This window comes from Sesamum indicum, linkage group LG4 (genome assembly GCF_026168435.1).
Source record: "Sesamum indicum cultivar Baizhima isolate 11 linkage group LG4, ASM2616843v1, whole genome shotgun sequence".
NCBI lineage: Eukaryota > Viridiplantae > Streptophyta > Magnoliopsida > Lamiales > Pedaliaceae > Sesamum > Sesamum indicum.
Window position 1 is genome coordinate 13982893 of NC_142660.1, and position 20309 is coordinate 14003201.

General features: G+C 32.4%; 2 protein-coding genes across 3 annotated transcripts; both read left to right on the top strand.

Annotated features, from left to right (window-relative positions):
* Window positions 1-5716: 5716 nt before the first annotated feature.
* Window positions 5717-9039, top strand: LOC105160630 (hexose carrier protein HEX6). 2 transcript variants are annotated; one of them, XM_011078099.3, is made up of 5 exons: window positions 5717-5788; window positions 6679-6758; window positions 6842-7031; window positions 7179-7501; window positions 7739-9039. In XM_011078099.3, exons 3-5 carry the CDS (start codon window positions 6902-6904, stop codon window positions 8816-8818), a joined length of 1533 nt encoding a protein of 510 aa, XP_011076401.1. In that variant the 5' UTR covers window positions 5717-5788; window positions 6679-6758; window positions 6842-6901; the 3' UTR covers window positions 8819-9039. The 2 variants fall into 2 exon arrangements, with proteins under 2 accessions (XP_011076401.1, XP_011076403.1); XM_011078101.3 differs by lacking the exon at window positions 5717-5788 and adding an exon at window positions 6061-6459.
* Window positions 9040-12978: 3939 nt separating this feature from the next.
* On the top strand, window positions 12979-17592 carry LOC105160631 (hexose carrier protein HEX6). The gene is made up of 3 exons (XM_011078102.3): window positions 12979-13243; window positions 13597-13919; window positions 16299-17592. Exons 1-3 carry the CDS (start codon window positions 13114-13116, stop codon window positions 17376-17378), a joined length of 1533 nt encoding a protein of 510 aa, XP_011076404.1. The 5' UTR covers window positions 12979-13113; the 3' UTR covers window positions 17379-17592.
* The last annotated feature ends 2717 nt before the right edge of the window (window positions 17593-20309 follow it).

A 20309-nucleotide genomic window follows, 5' to 3' on the forward strand; every position in this document is an offset into this window, starting at 1 on the left:
TACTTATATAATTTATTTTTAACAAGATTTAATATTTTATAAAACTCCCAAGAAATATTTTATAAAATACATAAATTCATGCCATGTTATAAACTTACTTCTACATATGACTTATGTCACATCAATAATGGTATCCAAATTGCGCTAATACGTTATGATTAACATAATTTTGATATTTTCTATATAAAAAAATTCTGAACCGATCAAGAAAAGCAAATATTTTTCTAGATTCAAACAGTACAATAATAGTGTTTGTGAGTAGACAACTTCATTTCTGCACTCAATAATTTGTACCAGTAAAATGAAAATGTCTGCCGAACAATGAGTGAAAATTGAACTGTTTTTGAGGTAGAAATGCTACGCCATTATTGTGGAGAGATCTGTTCCGAACTCAACTCGATTTGCAACCTCGTACGTAGTTCTACCCCACGATTGTCGATTCGCCTGATTTATGGCATAATCCCAAATGTTTGAGACCTCCACCACAAAAGGAAATCTTTTCTCCACCAATAATTTATGGACGGACCTGATTTTTTTGTTTGCTCAGTCCTCGTGATATGCTGTTATTACGTGCATGTAATAAATAATTTTTTATATTTTAAAATATATTATAAATAATAATAATAATTAAAAAAAAACAACTTTGGGGAATAAGAAATTTAGTGATTCAAACTGAGTTTATTGGATTATCTAGAAAAGGAGGTTTTAAGGTTTGATGATATACTTTAATGGATTTTATGAAGGAATAAAAAATAAATTTTTTCTTTTATTCAAATCAATGACAAAGTAAACGTAATTAGTCATAAATATTTGAGGCGAACTCACTTTATCAATTTTGATTAGTTATTTATTTTATCTTTATTTAAGAACAATTACACCGTCTTTCCTTGACATTTGATGTAATTACATGTAAATTTTTGTAGTTTGAAAAATTATATTTAAAACTCTTGAGGTTTGTTGCCTCTAACAAATAGATCTTTTCATTTGTCAAAGTTTATCGAATTTGTAGATATTAACAAAATAATTAAATAAAAAATTCCATATTTATTCCTGATTGACTTATTACTAACTTATTAACGAAAATTAATTTTTTATGATCAAACTACCCTTATAAAGGTGAAGATACACCAACCACTTTACGTGCACTAGCATGTGAAGATGTCTAAAGGTAGTGTGGTTTGAAAAAAAATTATTCAGCAAGCAATAAGTCAGTAATAAATCAAATAGAGGATAATATAAATTTCTATTTACTTTTTTTATACTAATATCAACAAATTTGGTGAAGTTTGACTAATGGAGGGAGGGATCAATTTGTTGGACGAAAACAAAGGGTATGAGTACTCCCATATAATTTTTTAAATTATAAAAAATTTACGTATAATTATACCAAATATGATAAAATGTATCGTTAATTATTCCTTGTATTAAAATATAAAATTATGGCACATGCTTTAATCAATTTTTATATTTGAAAGTCAACTGTAGCATTATTACCAACCACCAATTTCCAGACAAGAGGATGAATTCTATAGCTGAGAAAGGATAATACTGTAAACCTCTAGGAGAACGTGGGGGCCCCACCCTCATGTTTAATTGTAAAAATTGATTATTTCCACAAATATAGAAGTATTTTTCTTTTAACATAATGTTTAAATATGAGTGGTAATATGAGTGTGGATCAATGAACCAACCAACCAACTAACTTTTTGATTGGTGGTTGGCAAATTAAAATGTTTTGAATTGAATTGGGTGAATTGGTTTGAGGAGAGCTTTCTAGAGTCTAATGAGGGTCCAAATAAGTCCATGAGAATTGTGTTCCATTGTTATGATTGAGCTCTCACAATCCGATAACTTTTGAATTTCACATTATTTATGTAATATTATTAGAAGAAAATGTATTATTGGTTACAAAATTGTTGGTTATGGACTAAAATCGAGGTAAATAATTATTATTTAATCATATTTTTGTTATGATTTTTGGTCATGATAAATATTTTAATTACACTAGCAAAAACTACGGCCAACGATCCTTGTGTGGTCGTGGTTAATGATTATTTATTATGGCTATTTATTTTTAACTACGACAATTAGTTATAATTAAATATTATATTTCTTCCGGTGTATTCCTAAGAATATAGATTACTTCTATGGTAATTTGTTATTTCTTTCTACCGTCTGAATGTATTCCTTAATTTGAATTATTTATATATTGAATTGATCTTTAAATTTGAATGTATTAAATAGTATAGTTTATTGTGTGTAAGTTTACTTTTTATAAGTATTTAATATATATAGTCCTGTGTCTCTAATAATATGTACTAATGTATGTGGCACGGTTAATTGTGTGTATATTTAATTTAATTTCTTTAAAAAATAAGGAAATAAAATAATTGATTGTGTGTAAATAGCTCGTAAAGTGTAAATATTACTAAAAAGTTGGGGAAAAAAATGTGGATATATTTATAAAAGAAAATACACTACTAATGATTCAAAATGACATGTGGGCACGTGAAATTCCCGCAACACTCGTAGCTCTTTAAAACAACAAATGAACATAGAAAGTAACCAATTTATTTTTTTTTAAAAAAAATAAACCAGCAATATACTATTACAACATTTCGTACAAATGTAACTAAATCATTAATATATATTCTTTACTTTTATTTTATTTGGATCAAAATATTTAAATTTTGAACTGATACTTTGTGAAATTTACATTTTGTCATATACGATCGTTTTCTACTCATTTTTTTTGTTAAAAAGACATCACATGCAGTGCACATGTAATGTTTAAGGGCAATGTAGTGATGCTTTTCTGGCATGTGCACTGCATGTGAATTTTCTTTTGTAGAAAAATCGACGAAAAACAATCGTATTTGGTGACATTGCAAATTTTATAAAATTAAAATGGTAAGTTGATACTAAAAATAATTTAAATGACAAAATGAAAAAAATAAGTATAGTTTGAATGACAAAATATATTTTACTCTTGAATTAATATACTAGTACCTTAATTCAATTCATATACAGTTTAGGAAAATTCAACTCGACCCTCTTATTAGACACCCCTAATTTTAAAATTATCATTCGTTCAAAATTTAGTTTTGGGAGATGTTTTCAGATGTTGAAAATAAGCAGTATTGATTGACTTATTGTTGAAAATAAATTGAAAAAAGTATTTTTTTTTTACAATTTCTGTTTTTGAATTATCTAAATTATATTGATTTAAATAAAAAATCTTAAGCAACTCCCTATATACCAACTTTTACAACTTGTTGATATAATTATAAATATTAAGGTGTTTTTTTTTATTCAAATATTTCATCTTCAATCTTTATTTTCTAAAAAACCCAATTTTTATTATTGCTTAGTTTACGATTTTCTCAATAATTTATTCCCACCACAAAAACAGAAACCAATAATCCAATAGAAATAAAGAAATTTATTTCAATGGATAATTTTATTGAAAACATAAAATTAAGCTTCATCGGTCGAGGTATATCCTAAGATCCAATTATTATTATTTTTATATAGGGATAATTACATTTACGCCTATAATATATGATTTATCTACACAATTCATTCTTGTCTTTTTCATAATTATAGAAATCATTCTTAACAACAAAAAAAATATGGACAGTTTGTGTAACGATATTAACGTTTTCGGAGGTGTATTTGTAATTTTAAAAAAATTAGGAGTGATTTGTGTAAATGATGTAAATATTTCTGACAAGTGTATGTATAATTATTCGAAAGACAAGAATAATTTGTATAAATAAATCATAAATTATGGGGGTGTAAAAAATAATTATCCCTTTTATTTCATTAGTATAACCCCAATCATTGTGGGCCATTAAATAAAGATCCGAAATTATAGGGTCTAAGACTCTTATCTTAACATTTTTAGCCACGTTTCGTGGGATCATTTCTTAGTGATAATTCAACCCAACTCAATTAAATAAATTTTACTCTGTCCTAATTTAAAATAATTGGAGTTGGCAAACAATATAATTTATAAATAACATACCATGACATAGTCCAGAGTATTCAATTTTTCTAATTAAAAAAGTACAATCCAGCTAAGTTAATTAAATTCCGGACCACATAATTAAGCATATATATGGACTCAAGTTGACTGATATAGTCCATCACACGTGATTGGTTTTAATTTAAAAAAAAAATATTCATCAAAGTTCCAATCATTTCAGTTAAAATTTTTAAAAACAAATTAAGGGGTGTTTGCAGCTTAATTATGCTTTTATAGTAGATTAAAATAAATTGTAGAAAAAATCATAAATCGAACAACGGTAAATGTTAAGAGTTTTTTAAAATAAAAATTAAAAGTGAGAAAAAGTAGAAATTTGAGCGTTTGAAAAAAAAATAAAATCGTGCAGACAATTAGTAATACATATATACTGACAATTCAATAAAGATGTACATAATAATTATTAAATTGTTACTATATTTATATGTTATTCAGTTATTTTAGTAGGAATTTTTTCATAAATTACTATTAAATATTAATATTATTATATCTAGCGAAACTCGTGATATGATGATGCATACGATCGATTTATTTAAAAGAAAAAATTTATAAGACCCTTTTCTGGAATTATGTATTTGGAAAAAAGATAAATAAAAAAGACAAAGAAAAAGGGAAATTAAAGAAAAGAGTGAAAGGATAAAGAGAAGGTCGGTGTTAACTATAATGATATGGTTATAACATATGGGAGAGAGCTTCAATAGGAATACTCTTTTTTATCATAAGCTTTTATGGAAATACTGTCAATGAGAACGCAGGCAAAGGAATCAGTGTACATTTTGATAATTAAAAGCCTGTTACATCGCCTTGATTATTGACCTAATCTCAATTAATAAACTTTCATTTTTCCATCAGCAATAAACATAATAATAATAATATATGAGTCGTGACGATCATAAACTACAATTAATTATATTTTATATCATGATTTCTTTGAATTTTTAGTAAAATTTATTACTCGTTTAATTACAATATTCTTACCGTTTTTGCTTCGCGAGTTGACTAATTTCTTATTCGGACAATTATTATGATTAAAGTATATTAGGATAGTATCGATAGATATATATATTCATGTTGCAGATCAATTCAGTCTATGTGGATCGAAAAAATTACAACTTGAAAAAAATTGTCATATCATCAAGTGGTAATTTTCTTTTGCCAAGTTATTTTCTTAAAAAAAATTTCGGACTATCGTGTCATCAAATTCACCAAAAGCCTGAATTTAGGTGTTGACACGGAAAAAATAAAATTACCACAATATTTAAAGTTACAGGATTAAATTGCTAAATTTAATTGAACAAGTCCAAAATTGTTATACTCGAATTTACAGGACTAAAATTGCAATTTTTCTTTTTTCTTCACAGGGTTGACTAATTTCTTGTTTGGACAATTATTATATATGATTAAGGATGTTAGGATAATATCGACATATGTATATTCGATTTGCTGATCAATTCACCATATGTCGATCAGAAACTGACGAAAAAAAAGTGACTTTTTTTAGCACTGGAGAGGCAAGAATGGAGCAAGGGATGATTAGTGAGAAGCAAGTGTTTGAGCTGCTTCAGCCCAGCTACTCATGGTGGAGGACCAACCTTTGCCACTATCTCTACCTAGTCACATGTCCTTATTCTTATTATTATTTTTCTCTATGTGTTCATTTCGGAACAGTGTGAATTCAGTGCTTATAAATTGGTCCAATCTTGGCAAATCAAAAATGTGAAAGAAGAGGTAGACAATAACGTGGTACGTTTGTCAACCATTCACATTCTTTCACCACTGTCACATACTACCTATCTCCCATTTTCTTGCTCAATCTTGACTTCTGTGTGTGTAATCAAGTCAATGATTAAGGTGGTTGTGGCTGCAGCGCCACCGTCTGTGCGGTGGCGCCGCCCCTCCCCCCTCCTGAACTAGCATTTGGTTCTGTACAGACAGTCCCTAGTTGTCCCATGTTAGTCAAGTTCAAAATTTCAACCAACTTTTAAGGATTCCAGGGCTTTATTTAGTTTATGTTCTTCCTTTTTCTATCCGTAGATGTCAGAAAGAAAACATTGTAAAAGAGCTATAGGCAGATAAGAAGAACAGAATGATCCAAACCTAACCCTGGAAAATCATGACAGGCTCGAAAAATATCCCAAGAATTATTAATGTTGCTATTCATAGATTTCACCTAACTCTATTTATATCACTGCTCCATTTCTCTCTCCCGTACTCGAAAATATTTCCATCTTCAGTTTCCACTGCTTAATTCACCCGTTTCTGCCTACCATTTTAAGCAGAAAAGTGAGTTGTATAATTTTCTTGATCTCAAGCTGATCAAATCCTTCACAAACGTTGTATTCGGTGAATGTTGTCGTGACTTCTGGCACCGAGTAGACCATCATTTTGCATTTATTAATCTGGGCACCCTGTCGGTATAGTACTGACCACTCTATCCGCAATATCTGTCAAGTTTTTGTTGGTTTATAGCAAATTGCTTCAGCAATGTCTATTTATAATTAATTTCGTTTGTATTTTTTGATGCCTACCTTCAAACAGTAATCCTTGTTGATTTTGAACTTGTTTAAATTATTACAAGAAATTACAAGTACTACATGTGCATGATTCCATCTCCATTTCACATGTTCTCTCAGGCGGGTTCGAAGGATTTTTACCTGTCTGGCCAAATTATGTCTGTTTCGTGGTGACGTCTGAAAGCCAGCTTGAACTGCTGGTGAGATTCCTATAAGTATACGCTTTCTTCGATATTTGTTGTTCACGGGAAAGGTTCCTGATATTCTTTCTACTTCTGTTCAGATTCATCAATCGTCGTGAGCACATTGAGGTCGGACAAAGAAAGACAGGTACTAGCTAGCCATGGCTGTCGGAGTAGCGATAAAGAGCGACGGCAAGCAATACAATGGAAGAATCACACGGTTCGTGCTGCTTTCTTGTATGATTGCGGCTTCCGGGGGACTCATTTTCGGCTACGATGTCGGAGTTTCAGGTTCTTTTCGCTGTGTTTCCCTGGCCTCGTCTGTGTTTTATGACCATGTTTCTGCTATTCTTGCTTCATTAATTATTCAGAACAAAGGGAGTAGAGATCAGGAAACGTTGACTTAATGTTTGATGTGTGATTTTTGGCATGATGAAGGTGGAGTGAGTTCGATGGACCCGTTCTTGAAGAAATTCTTCTTGGGGGTTTACAAGAAGATGAAAGAGGACAAAGACGTAAGCAACTACTGCAAATTCGACAGCCAGCTGCTGACATGTTTCACCTCCTCACTCTACATAGCTGGGCTTTTTTCTTCTTTCTTTGCTGCAATCGTGACTCGGAACTATGGCCGCAAACCGTCGATCGTCATCGGCGGGCTGTCCTATATGGTTGGTGCTGCCATCGGTGGTGCAGCTTATAACATTTACGTGCTCATACTTGGCCGTGTGCTGCTCGGCGTCGGGCTCGGTTTTACTAATCAGGTAATTGCGCTGAGTATGAATTTCTGCAGAGATATATTGCTATAGAAAACGAATAATTTGGAGCAAAATACACAGAATTTAACAAAAGGGGCTTAGAGTGAGTGAGCAATTAGTACAAACAGGGAATTCCTGGAACAGGGAAAGCAGCTGGATATCTTTTGAACATGTTTCATTTTCTGTATTAAATGCGGCTTTCCTGTTGAAGTAACAGGCGATGTTGTTTTGCCCTGTCTGCAGTCGGTTCCTTTGTATCTCTCAGAAATGGCTCCTTCCAAATACAGAGGAGCCTTTAATGTCGCTTTCCAAATTTGCATCGGCATCGGCCAGAATTCAGCTACACTTATAAACTACGGCACCGTAAGGATCAAAGGCGGGTGGGGATGGCGAATTTCCATTGCAATGGCTGGTGTGCCAGCTGCAGTTCTTGCGATCGGGGCACTTTTCCTTCCCGAGACACCAAACAGTCTTATCCAGCACACTAATGACCACGGAAAGGCCAAAAAAATGTTGCAGAAGATTCGAGGCACAGATGATGTTCAAGCCGAACTAGACGATCTCATCGAAGCAAGTAATGCCTCAAAAGCCATAAAACACCCTTTCAAGAACCTCATGCAAAGAAAATACAGGCCGCAGCTCGTGATGGCCATAGCAATGCCATTCTTCCAACAAATAACTGGCATAAACGTCATCTCCTTCTACGCCCCGTTGCTCTTTCTAACTATTGGTTCGGGAGAGAACGCTTCCCTCTTATCTGCAACAGTGATCGGATTGATCGGCTCAATTTTCGTTTTAATAACATTGGTGTTGGTGGATAAAGTAGGCAGAAGGCCCTTATTCCACATAGGTGGACTTCAAATGTTGATTTCACAATTGCTGGTTGGAGGGATCATCGCAGCCAAACTCGGGGATCACGGCACTATGGACAAGGGATACGCCTTAGGAGTTCTGATCTTGATTTGCATATACATTTCAGGTTTTGGCTTGTCTTGGGGTCCATTAGGATGGGTGGTCACAAGTGAAATTTTCCCATTGGAAGTACGGTCCGCAGCACAAAGTATAACGGTGGCCGTTAATCTCTCCATGACTTTCATCATAGCTCAGATTTTCCTGGCTATGCTCTGTCATTTGAAGTCTGGGATTTTCTTCTTCTTCGCAGCATGGGTTGTAGTAATGTCCGGATTCGTGTATTTCCTGCTGCCCGAGACGAAGAACATTCCGATTGAGAAAATGGAGAAGATCTGGGGAGAACATTTCTTCTGGAAAAGGTTTGTTGATAGTAGTCAAAGTGAGGAGGGTGGCAAGATTGAAGCAGCATGATTGCTGTATCAACTAATTATTAGAGTCGTCTTTGTTGCCCGTTGATTGTTATAATAATAATGACCCAAAGACGTATTGTATTTTTTACTCCAACATAATGTATACTTTAAGAGCATTATCTAGGAGAAGGAGAAGTGGTTTGCCAAACTTTGGAGTGTTGTTTATTTTTCTACAGACTCTAGTTTTCTACCTGTATTTGTATATAATGCAAATTTGACTTATTAGTGTGTGTTCCGCTTCTTGACTTCTCTTTCTGTACCTTTATTCTCCAACTTTTTGGAAAGAAAATGTTGTATTTTTTGTCCTATAATTTCTGAGTTCAATATATTTGGTTTCATAAGATAAAATGTTGTAACATTTTTGGTCCTATAAAATAAAAATTGTGTAACGTTTGGTCGCATAGAGTACAAAATTTTTAGCATTTTTTTTAATTCCGAATACTATAATTTTTTAATATATGAAACAAAATATGCTAAGTTTGTAAATTATGGTACCAGGACTGCAGTATCCTCTATCACGTGGAACTAAAAATACAATTTTTCCTCATTTTTTCATATCTCCAATTTATGATTAATTTAATTACATTATTTATAATATATCTTCACTTTTCTTGTTCGAAAATTTATTCTTGGAATATCCCTATACCTTTTGTTTATTTATAACGATTTTAAATATCCATATATCTTTGCACCAGTTTCACTTCATTAGAGTGTACTTAAGTGAAGGGGGCTATGGGTGCCGGACCACCGTCTGTAACGCGCCGCCCACCACTACCCACCACCCTTTCTTCCTCCCTCTCTCTTCCAGCCCATTCCTATCGAAGAAATACATTTTTCGTCTTGTAATTTTAAGGGACGATATATTTTATCCATTTCAATTGCAATTGAGAATAATGAATTAAAACAAAAAATAGTATATTTGATCTAATTGTTATTGAAAAAAAAATCAATTTCAACTTGTCCTGTGAGGACAAAATTGATATTTTTAGATAAAAATTGGGCCAAATTGAAATAAAAGAACCTTATAAGAACAGAAAGATACAAACTTATAGAGGTATAGAAAAATCCCAAGAATTATTTTATAGGTCAAGCTCTTCAATGGAACATAAATGTGCGTGAATATTTATTGGAGATACTTTTATAATTATGTTATTCACAATAATATTTATATTCTCACTACATATTGTTATTATTTCAAACAATTTTGATAATAATTTTAATTTATACATTGTGTTTATTAAAAATATTGAGTTTAAGCAGTCTAATTCTTATAAGATTTTAAAAATTCATTAAATTGCTTAAAATTGCTGCATTCGCATAATTAATTCTTAATTAAGCACAGTTTTTTGGTATGCTATACGCCTGATTTATTTTTTTTAACAATGTATATATTTAATATTTATCTATATATATATATATTTATATTTATATTTCACGCCCTAAGTCTCTTAATTTGTTTGTATTTGAAGGGGAATAGTTCAAAAACTCAATATTTTGAGCGTCTGAAGTGCAACTTGTACTATATATTATGACAAGAATTCTGCATAAATTGACGAACAGTTGATAAGGGCGAGACATTTAAAGTTAGAATTTAATCGGGGTAAAATTTAATTTAGTTTTCGATAATTGTATTCAACATTAAAATAGTTATAGTCTTTTCAATTAACTTCAAATTTATTCCTCCAACGGGTGATTTTTCCATATTACCATTATGATTTTTTTTTGCAGCATATCAATTTAATCCCCCACTTTTGATTCTCAATTACAATTTCGTCCCTTGCTTATTAAATTTTAAAGGAAAAAATCGCATTTTTGATCCCATATGCTAAGGTCTTTTTTCATTTCTTACAATTTTTTCACATTCCATTTCATAAGCTAATTTTCTTCTCAAAGTTATGACTCTCGTGCATTTTTTGTTCAATAAACGAAAAAATGTATGAGAAATGCTATCGGTATTGGATCGAAAATGCAAGTGAAGACTAAAATTGAGAAAATTTTCAAGTTATGGGATGCAATATAAAAAAATCATAACAAATGTGACTAAATTGAAAAAAAAAAATCCTAGCATATGGGACAACAAGTATGACTTTTTCTTTTAGAAAATATAGCCAGTTTTAATTGGACGTATTTACAATTGGACAATTATTTAAATAATAATTTGATCAATGCAATATAAACATAAATTTTGTGAATGTACATAACATCTTGCACTTTTCAAATAAAAATATAATATAATAAACAAGTTGGAGAAAAAAATTAAATAAATAATTAGTGCAAATTATTTTAAATAGTAATGCTCTTGAAAATGATGTGTGTATATATACAAATAAAAGAGTGAGAGGACAATTTTGTCCAACAAAAAGTTCAGAAGCTATAATATTATTTAAAATAAAAATATCTACGTCATCTCAGACGAGTAGGTCCATTAATTAGACAGTAATGTTTTAAAGTAATTAAACATAACGTTAATCATGTAAGATTGATTTTGCTCTAGCTCTTACATGACAAGTGTGTCATGTTGCAAGATTATTATTGCTCAGTGCTCAATCATTTGTGATTATGGTCAGCATGTCAGGCACAATATGGGGTAAGTTATATTTTTTGTCTTATAAGTGGACTTGTTTTCACATATGAGATTAAATGTGCGAATTAGTTTGAGTGTGGGATTAAAATTGGAAACAGTTCCACTTATGGGACAAAAAATATAATTTACCCTTATATATGACAAAATTTAGTTTCCTCATATAAAATTGGTCACAAGAAAAGATATTTTTTTTGTAGTGACTCCAATTATAATATATTTTTATATTTAAACTATAATTTTTTATATATTTTCTCAATTATACATATTTTAAAAATATAATATAAAATATATAATTCAATTTATATATAAAAATAAAAAAGGAGGATGTTGAAAGACAGTGGAATGATGGACCGGAAAAGGAGGAGAAGTCACCGAAAGAGGGGAGATTGAAGGTGGGTGATGGTGCAGAATGACCGCCTGAAGTTGGCTTTCAGAAGTGGTCAGCTGGGAGCTAAAGCGCAATGGCCGCGACGAAGACAAAAAAGTAGTAGAAGATTGGAGCACATGTTAGGGGATTGGTGAAAGAAAAAATAAAGATAACTCATTGAAGGCTAAATGGTGATCGGTGGGCTGTTAACATACTCGTAATTGGACGGACTTTCCAATAGTCATATACCAACGTCGAGAGGTGGTCGGACGGTGGAGAAAAAGGCGACAGAAGATCGAGGAGCTGGTTAGGATTTTTTGAACAAAAAAAATAGAGATGATTCGCCGATGTCTAGGAGATTAGCGGTTGGTGGGGTATTAAAATACTCGTTGTTAGATGGGCTTTCCAATGGTGGTATGTTGGTGTCGAGAGGTAATCGAACGATGGAGATATGGGAGGAAAAACAAACCAAATTTAGAAATATACATATAGATACAAATATATATATATATATATATTAAAACAATATATAATTTTTTATATATTAAAATAATATATTTTTATTTTCTATAAACATGATTAGATATGAGTCATACATTTAAATCAAATTAAATATATATATTGATTTAAAAGGGACATTTTTGTCATTGTACCTTAAGACCCACATTCAATGCACCAGGGTAGTGTGCTCTTTTTAAAAAAACACACAAGGTAAAATGATATTTTATTTTTTACAAGGACTTATATGAATATTTTTAATAACATTGAAGGTAATTTGTAATTTATCCCTATTTTAGACACTTTTTGTTTATTGATATTTCTAGTTCCTTTTTTTTTTAAAATCTATAATAAATAAATCATAATTTTCAATATTTAATTATATACTAATATGTTTTTGCAGTTATCGAGAAATATCCATATACTCGACGGATATGGCATTTGACAATGGGGTAAATTACATTTTTGGTCTCATAAGTGGACCAATTTTCAATTTTAGTCCCACGATCAGGTCAATTTGTATATTTAGTCACATATGTAGATGTTTTTTAATCATGTATGATTGATTTTGCTCAACTCTTACATGACAAGTGTGTGTGGTCTTGCAAGATTACTGTCGCTCAGTGCTCAATCATTTGTGATTACTTTGGTCAGTACAGTATGCGCACTCTCTCCTCTGATATCTAATCAAAGTTTTACTGCTTTAAAGCAAAATTGCCTCAGCAAAATCCATTTCCAGTTGTCTTGTTAACGCGCAAAAAGCAATGCTGCTGGTCCGATCATGTCTATAAATGTGCCCATGTTCTGTTTGTGGATTGCTCTGTAGTAGGTAAGGTTGTAGAAAGCCATGGCTGTGGGTGTGGCGATAAAGAACGATGGCAGGCAATACACTGGAAGAATCACATGGTTCGTGCTGCTTTCTTGCATGATTGCAGCTTCCGGAGGAATGATTTTCGGCTACGATGTCGGGGTTTCAGGTTCTCATCAATTATATTCGTTAATGATCGATGATTCCATTACATGACACTGATGAGGTGTAGTTTGTGTTAGTCCATGTTAATTTGCTACTAAACATGAAACTGTTTTGAGTAGATTTGGATTTGAACGAATGATTTCAAACAACTCTATAGTACTAAAGTGATTTGCAATCCTTCACAATATTACTAAAAATAGCTCGATAGAGAATTGAAGCGTTACAAATGCTTTGCGACATAGAGTTGCCCAAATAAGCACTCAGGGTTTATTATTATGGATTTGGGATCCTTAACTCTAAATCCATCGATCCAGACACGACTTTTAACTAATTTGATACGTGAGTTTTTACATGAAGGCGGGGTGACTTCGATGGAGCCGTTCTTGAAGAAATTCTTTCCAAGGGTTTACAGGAAGATGAAAGAGGACACAAAGATGAGCAACTACTGCAAATTCGACAGCCAATTGCTGACATCTTTCACATCCTCACTCTACATAGCCGGCCTTATTTCTTCTTTCTTTGCTGCAATCGTGACTCGGAACTATGGCCGGAAACCGTCGATCATCGTCGGTGGAGTAACCTATATGGCTGGTGCTGCCCTTGGTAGTGCAGCTTATAATGTTTACATGCTCATAATTGGTCGTCTGCTGCTTGGCGTCGGGCTTGGATTTACCAATCAGGTATGGCACAAAATCAGCTTGTGCAGAAATGTTCCTTCGAATGAATAAGAACCCTTTTCCTCTAAAAAACAAATGTATTGCAATAACTTCTGTTTTTCTGCTTTTTAATGTATGTTTTGTCTGTGACGTATAATTGCTTAGGGAGGTCAACATGGAAACCGAGAAAAGAAATCTAATTCACCCCTCTTAATGGAAAAAAAATAAAACAACAATTTACCTTTGTGTGTTACAAAAAATAAAGTAATTTATCCTCTTGACGCGTTTGGTGAATCACAATATGCTTTTTTCCATTTATGTAATTTTTTAATTTTTTAATTTAAAATTTAGAATAATATTTATATCCTTATTTAATAACCGTTGGATCTTAATCAATATACGATTTGAATTTAACTAATAAATCAATGATATAAATTTTATCTAATTCAAATTAACTGTTTAAATTTTAAATTAATTATAAAATTAAAACTATATATTATATATAATTAAATTTGAAAATATAATTACACTTTTATAATAAAAATTGTTTATATGTATGTGTTTATATACATAATTATACATATATATATGTATAGAGAGAGAGAGAGAGAGACTCGTAAGGGGGCTGCGCATCTGGGCGTGGGGGAGGCTGATCTGGGCGTTTGAAGAGGGCGAAGGAAGGAGGTGGCGACGGGGGAGAAGAAGTAAACGGGAAGAGGTCAGGGAAAGGGGGAGGGTGGGGAAGCCTGATCTGGGCATCGAAATGGGGCCGAGGAAAGGGTTGGCAACGGAGGAGGAGGAGGAGGAAAGAGGAGGGGGCAGTGGTAGTCCGACTATAGGAAGAGAAAGAAGAAAGAAAAAGAAAATCTATATTATTTTTATATAATAAATATATAATTTTTAATATATTAATATTATTTTTATAAATATATATATGTTAAATTAAATATTATATATAATAATATTTTTATTGAATAAAAATGATGCTCAAATATACATGGGGCGCGTGTAGTGTATCGTTGGATTTAGGGGGGTATTTTGCTTTATTTTTAATAACACAGGGGATAAGTTGTTGTTTTATTTTTTTATAAAGGAGTAAATTGCTCATTTTGCTTAACACAGGGGGTAAATTGCATTTTTTCCACCGAGAAAATGAATAAATATTGAGCAAATTATAATTACAGAATTTATCGCAAGAAACTCAATGTTAGTGAAGTTCCCACTAGGAAAAATATGATTTTTTATTACAGTTAATTATTATAGTAATAAAAAAAAATGGTGAATACAAATTAATCATGGTTCTGCAATGACCATTACCCATTGTTTCTATAAGTAAGGCCAAAACATTAGCTACAGCTAAAATTATACCAAATGTTTAGATTATAGCTAAAATTATAGAAAATATTAATTACTTGTGGTAAAAATTAAAATTTTTGTATTGATTTTGTTTTATATTTGTTAATAATATTGATTTATTATAATTTTTAAATAGAAGTCATCCGTAGTGCAGCAAAAAATAATTTTTGTTATAGTGTACTCAGTGAAAATAAGCAACACGGAATTCCTAGAACATGGATCTACATAGATTTTCCACAGAATAAGTTGCTAATTATTTACGATGATAATTTTACAAAAAAAAAATTGTCATTAATTATTTATAGTTAGTGATAATTTTACACAAATATTGTACTTATATTAAAATTATGAAATCATTGTGCTGGTAAAATAAGAACTCGTGGTTAGGTATAAAATTAATTATCGTGGTCATATAATTTTTGCTAATATTTTTTTTTGGATAATTGTATTTTTGGTCCCATATGTTAACATTTTTTTTCTATTTAGTCCCCGTTCGTTACAATTTTCTCATATTGTATCTCATAAATTAAAATTTTTCTCAATTTTAGTCATCACATATATTTTTCTGCTTAAATTAATAGAGCTATTAGCATTTTCATAGATTTTTTTATTAATAATTAGATGAAAAGTACTAACATTGAGAAAATTATGCAATATGAAAAAATTTTAACAAATGGAATTAATTGATGTGGTCGGGGTTTTTACGAAGGAATGCACTCGAAATTTTACCCGCGATACGATAACTCACAAGGTGAAAATACGATTTTCGAGGGAATTTTTTAGTAAGACTGGTCAGTATCAATGAATAGTAGTTAGTTTTAAAAAAGTAATATTTTTTAATATTTATAGTAATGTTGGAAGTTATATTGTGTGGTGGGTAGCATTTGTTTAACATGTGCCTCTTATATGTTAAATTATTTTTTTACCCTTACATATTAATATTTTTTTATCAATATACGTGAGGAATTAAATTGAAAAAGATAATATATGGGTCCAAAAATGTGGTTGTCCCTTCTATGCTGAATGGAGCTTCTGCCTTCTTTGCAGTCAGTTCCATTGTATCTTTCAGAAATGGCGCCATCCAAATACAGAGGAGCTTTCAACGTCGGTTTCCAGATATGTGTTGCCATTGGCTGCAATGCAGCGGCACTTACAAACTACGGCACGGTAAAGATCAAAGGCGGGTGGGGATGGCGAATTTCCATCGGAATGGCCGGTCTGCCTGCTGCAATTCTTGCATTCGGGGCACTTTTCCTCCCTGAAACACCAAACAGCCTTATCCAACACTGCAATGAACACCAAAGAGCCAAGAAAATGCTGCAAAAGATACGAGGCACTGACGATGTCCAAGCAGAACTGGACGATCTCATCGAAGCAAGTTATGCTTCAAAAGCCGTAAAACACCCTTTCAAGAACCTCATGCAAAGAAAATACAGGCCGCAACTTGTCATGTCCGTAGCAATACCATTTTTCCAACAAATAACTGGAATTAACGTTGTCGCCTTCTACGCCCCGTTGATCTTTCTAACTATGGGTTTCGGAGAGAGTGCTTCCCTCTTGTCTGCACTCGTGACTGGGCTTGTGGGCTCGGGTTTCACTGTCCTGACGGTATTCTTTGTCGATAAACTAGGCAGACGACCTTTGTTCCACATAGGTGGAGCTCAAATGTTCATTTCACTGATGCTGATTGGAGGGATCATGACAGCCAAACTAGGGGATCATGGTACTATGGAAAAAGGGTATGGATTAATAGTTCTGATCCTGATTTGCATATACATTTCAGGTTTCGGCATATCCTGGGGTCCATTAGGATGGGTTGTCACAAGTGAAATTTTCCCACTGGAAGTACGGTCCGTAGCACAAAGCATAGTCGTGGCTGTTAATCTCTCCATGACTTTCATTATTGCTCAGGTTTTCCTAGCAATGCTCTGCCATCTCAAGTCCGCAATTTTCTTCTTTTTCGGGGCGTGGGTTCTACTGATGTCCGCATTCGTCTATCTCTTGCTGCCTGAAACGAAGAACATTCCCATTGAGAAAATGGATCAAATCTGGGGAAAGCATTTTTTCTGGAAAAAGTTTATGGATAGTAGTCAAAGTCGTGAGAGCAACAAAACCGAGGCTGCATGAATGTTGTTGTATTATTACGTACTAAGTGGTGTGTGTTACCTCTTGATCGTTCTAGTATCTTGTTATCAACCGGGTGTTGTGCTTTGCATAACTTTTCTTACAAGTCCTTGTAGATTTCCCCTTGCTACTTTTGTGATATGTAAAATTGACTTCTCCTGATACAGGAGAAGGGTTTTACACATTGAATTTTTAAGTTGCAAACTCTATTTTACAAGTATTTGTATATATAAGCTTTATAAAAGTGTTTCTCAGCTTCTAATTTTAAAAAAGTAACTTTTGAGATGTTTGGAATGTCATCTTTTTTATTTTTTTGAACTATTAAAAAAACGTTTTTAGATCAAATGTTAGCATGGAAGCACCGTTCTATTTGCTTTGATTTTTTTGTAAATAAATAAAAAAAAGAAAAATACTTTACCATTACTATAATAGTCTGGCGAGTTACTCAACTTTTCGATCAAAGTTGTACCAAAATTGATATTTTTTCAGTTTTATGGGACCAAAATGAAACTCTAGTAACTTAGGAGACTAAAACGAGAATGACATAAAATTAGGGGATGAAAATTACTTTTAAGCCCTTGGAGAAATGCGTGAAAGACATGGGGCCACTTAATCTTCATCAATGTACTAGGCCACAGCTGTGGTTGATGCATCCTCAATCAATTCACTCAGTGCTTGAGAAGTCAACTATAACACTACCAATTGGGGTCCAGATCGAGGTCCAGGTGTTCCTCCCCACTAACCTTCTCACGCCTTAAAAAGAATCGGCTGGATTCTTGGTCCTACATTGCATGTTCATCATCTACGTATCAAATTCTTTATATAAATAGCGTCAAATATGATATGAATAAAAATTAGATTCCCAAAAAGAGAATATATTTATTTTTGGAAATATAGGGATCCATGAAATCTGAGGTACAACAGTGACAATGCTCATATTATTTGTTTTAAATTGATTATAAACCAATCCAAATTTCTAGTATATTATATTCGGAGTTATTTTTGGCTTTTTTTAAAAACTAACTATTCAAAGAAAAATTCTTGTTCGAATCAGGTTTGGCCGAATCAAACCAATCGCATAGTAAGTGTATCTCACTTGCTATGTAATTGGTCACTTTACCTAAATTGTATATCAATTACACACAAGTGTATTGTACTTGTTATATGATTTATCAGGTTCGATAATATGATTAATCAAACACGAATACCAATTTATCTCGAGTTATGAACACGAAGCACACTAACTAATATAAAAATAGAAATACGGGCATTTACAGTGAATAAAATAAGATATTCGACCCAATTCTAACCGGTAAATTTGGGTGATGTAGTACAATTTCTTACTGTTAATTTACTCTAGTGGTTGTTTGAGAGAGACGTGTACAACTCTAACCAAATCTCTAGTAATTCCGATGTGGTTGCCCTGCTCAAGGAGATAACTCAGATACCCTCCATTTGCAGACACTATAATTCTACCCTTATCTTGGAAGAAGAAGAAGAAGATAGAGGATGAATTTTAAGAGCAATTGATTGGGAAAATATCAAATCGCAGTTATTCTAATTGCGTGTTGATCCGGGTCGAAATCCACGACTTTCTTGGTCGAGCGAGCTGGTCTTCCAAGCGGTTCGAAATCGCTACCTCTCCCAAACTAGTGATTGGACCCTGACGAAAAAGCAGATCGTTAGGCTTGTTGGGGTGGCCTCCCATCTAAGACCCTTCGATACTTAATTCAGTGTTTGGTTATGAGGTCGTAAGAGTAAGCGGCTTAGCAAGCTGAGGAGCTGGAACAATCGAAAAGTAAAAGGTTATGAAGTCAATGTACCATTAATGCACTGACGGTGATTATTTATAGAGTGGAGTTGGGGGTTTGGTTGATCCAATGCGCATTGATCACGTGTTTCGGGTCCTCGAGCCGGGTCACTACCCGAATCGGTAAAAAAGGCACGGATCATGCTGATAAACTTGTAATTTTGTACCCTCTCGAGGGCAAAATTATCCTTTTACAATAATTTAGGATTTTATCCATACCACGTGTTTTGCTCATAAAATTTTTCTATAATAGTAACTTTTAATTTGACAGCGGTCACAATCGTGTTTACCTCAATGCTATTTTCAACTCCTCACTAACTCATTCTTCATTATGAAATTATTCTATTGCTGCTTTCCGGACATTTTTCTAATATATCAAACATGTTTCCCTTTTGACAATTTTGATATTTTATCATTAATATTATTTTTCCTAGTAATTATATTCAATTATGGGTTCATTTTAAAAATTGAATAATTAAAATACCAAAATGAAATTAGAGAAAAAGTTATCGAAATTAACAATAAATATTGAAGCGAATTGGAGTTTATTCGTACCACAAGAGTCGAAAAATATTCACGAAAATTCTAAAACAAAAGGAGAACTGGCCTGCAAAATAGGGGTTAGCACTCTGATGCTTGCATCAGTCGTAATTTGTCTTACTAAATAAATAAATGAAAAACTCAAAATAGAGAAAAATGCAATTTTACTCCTATAACTTATGGGGGTGGCACTTTTGTCCTGCATGAATTGATTTTCGTAATTTAGTCCTGTAAATTGAAAATTTTGCCAATTTTCGTCGTTGGCCGGATAATTGTATGTGACTTGCACATTACTCCATTAAATTACAATTTTAGTCCTGTAACTTAGACGACATCGGTATTTTTAGTCTTATAACTTGTAAGAATTGACATTTTTTATTCTGCATAAAACCGTCAATGTATCTTGTGATGTCAAAAAGACATTTGACATGTCATCCTTACTATCAACCGAAACATCCTACTTGATTGTACTCATTTCTAGACATCAATTCTTAGCCTGCCAAATAGATGGGCCATAAGCGTGTATTATGTATATGATAAATCAAGATAAAAATTAAGAAATAATTTCAATTGTCCCATTTTTG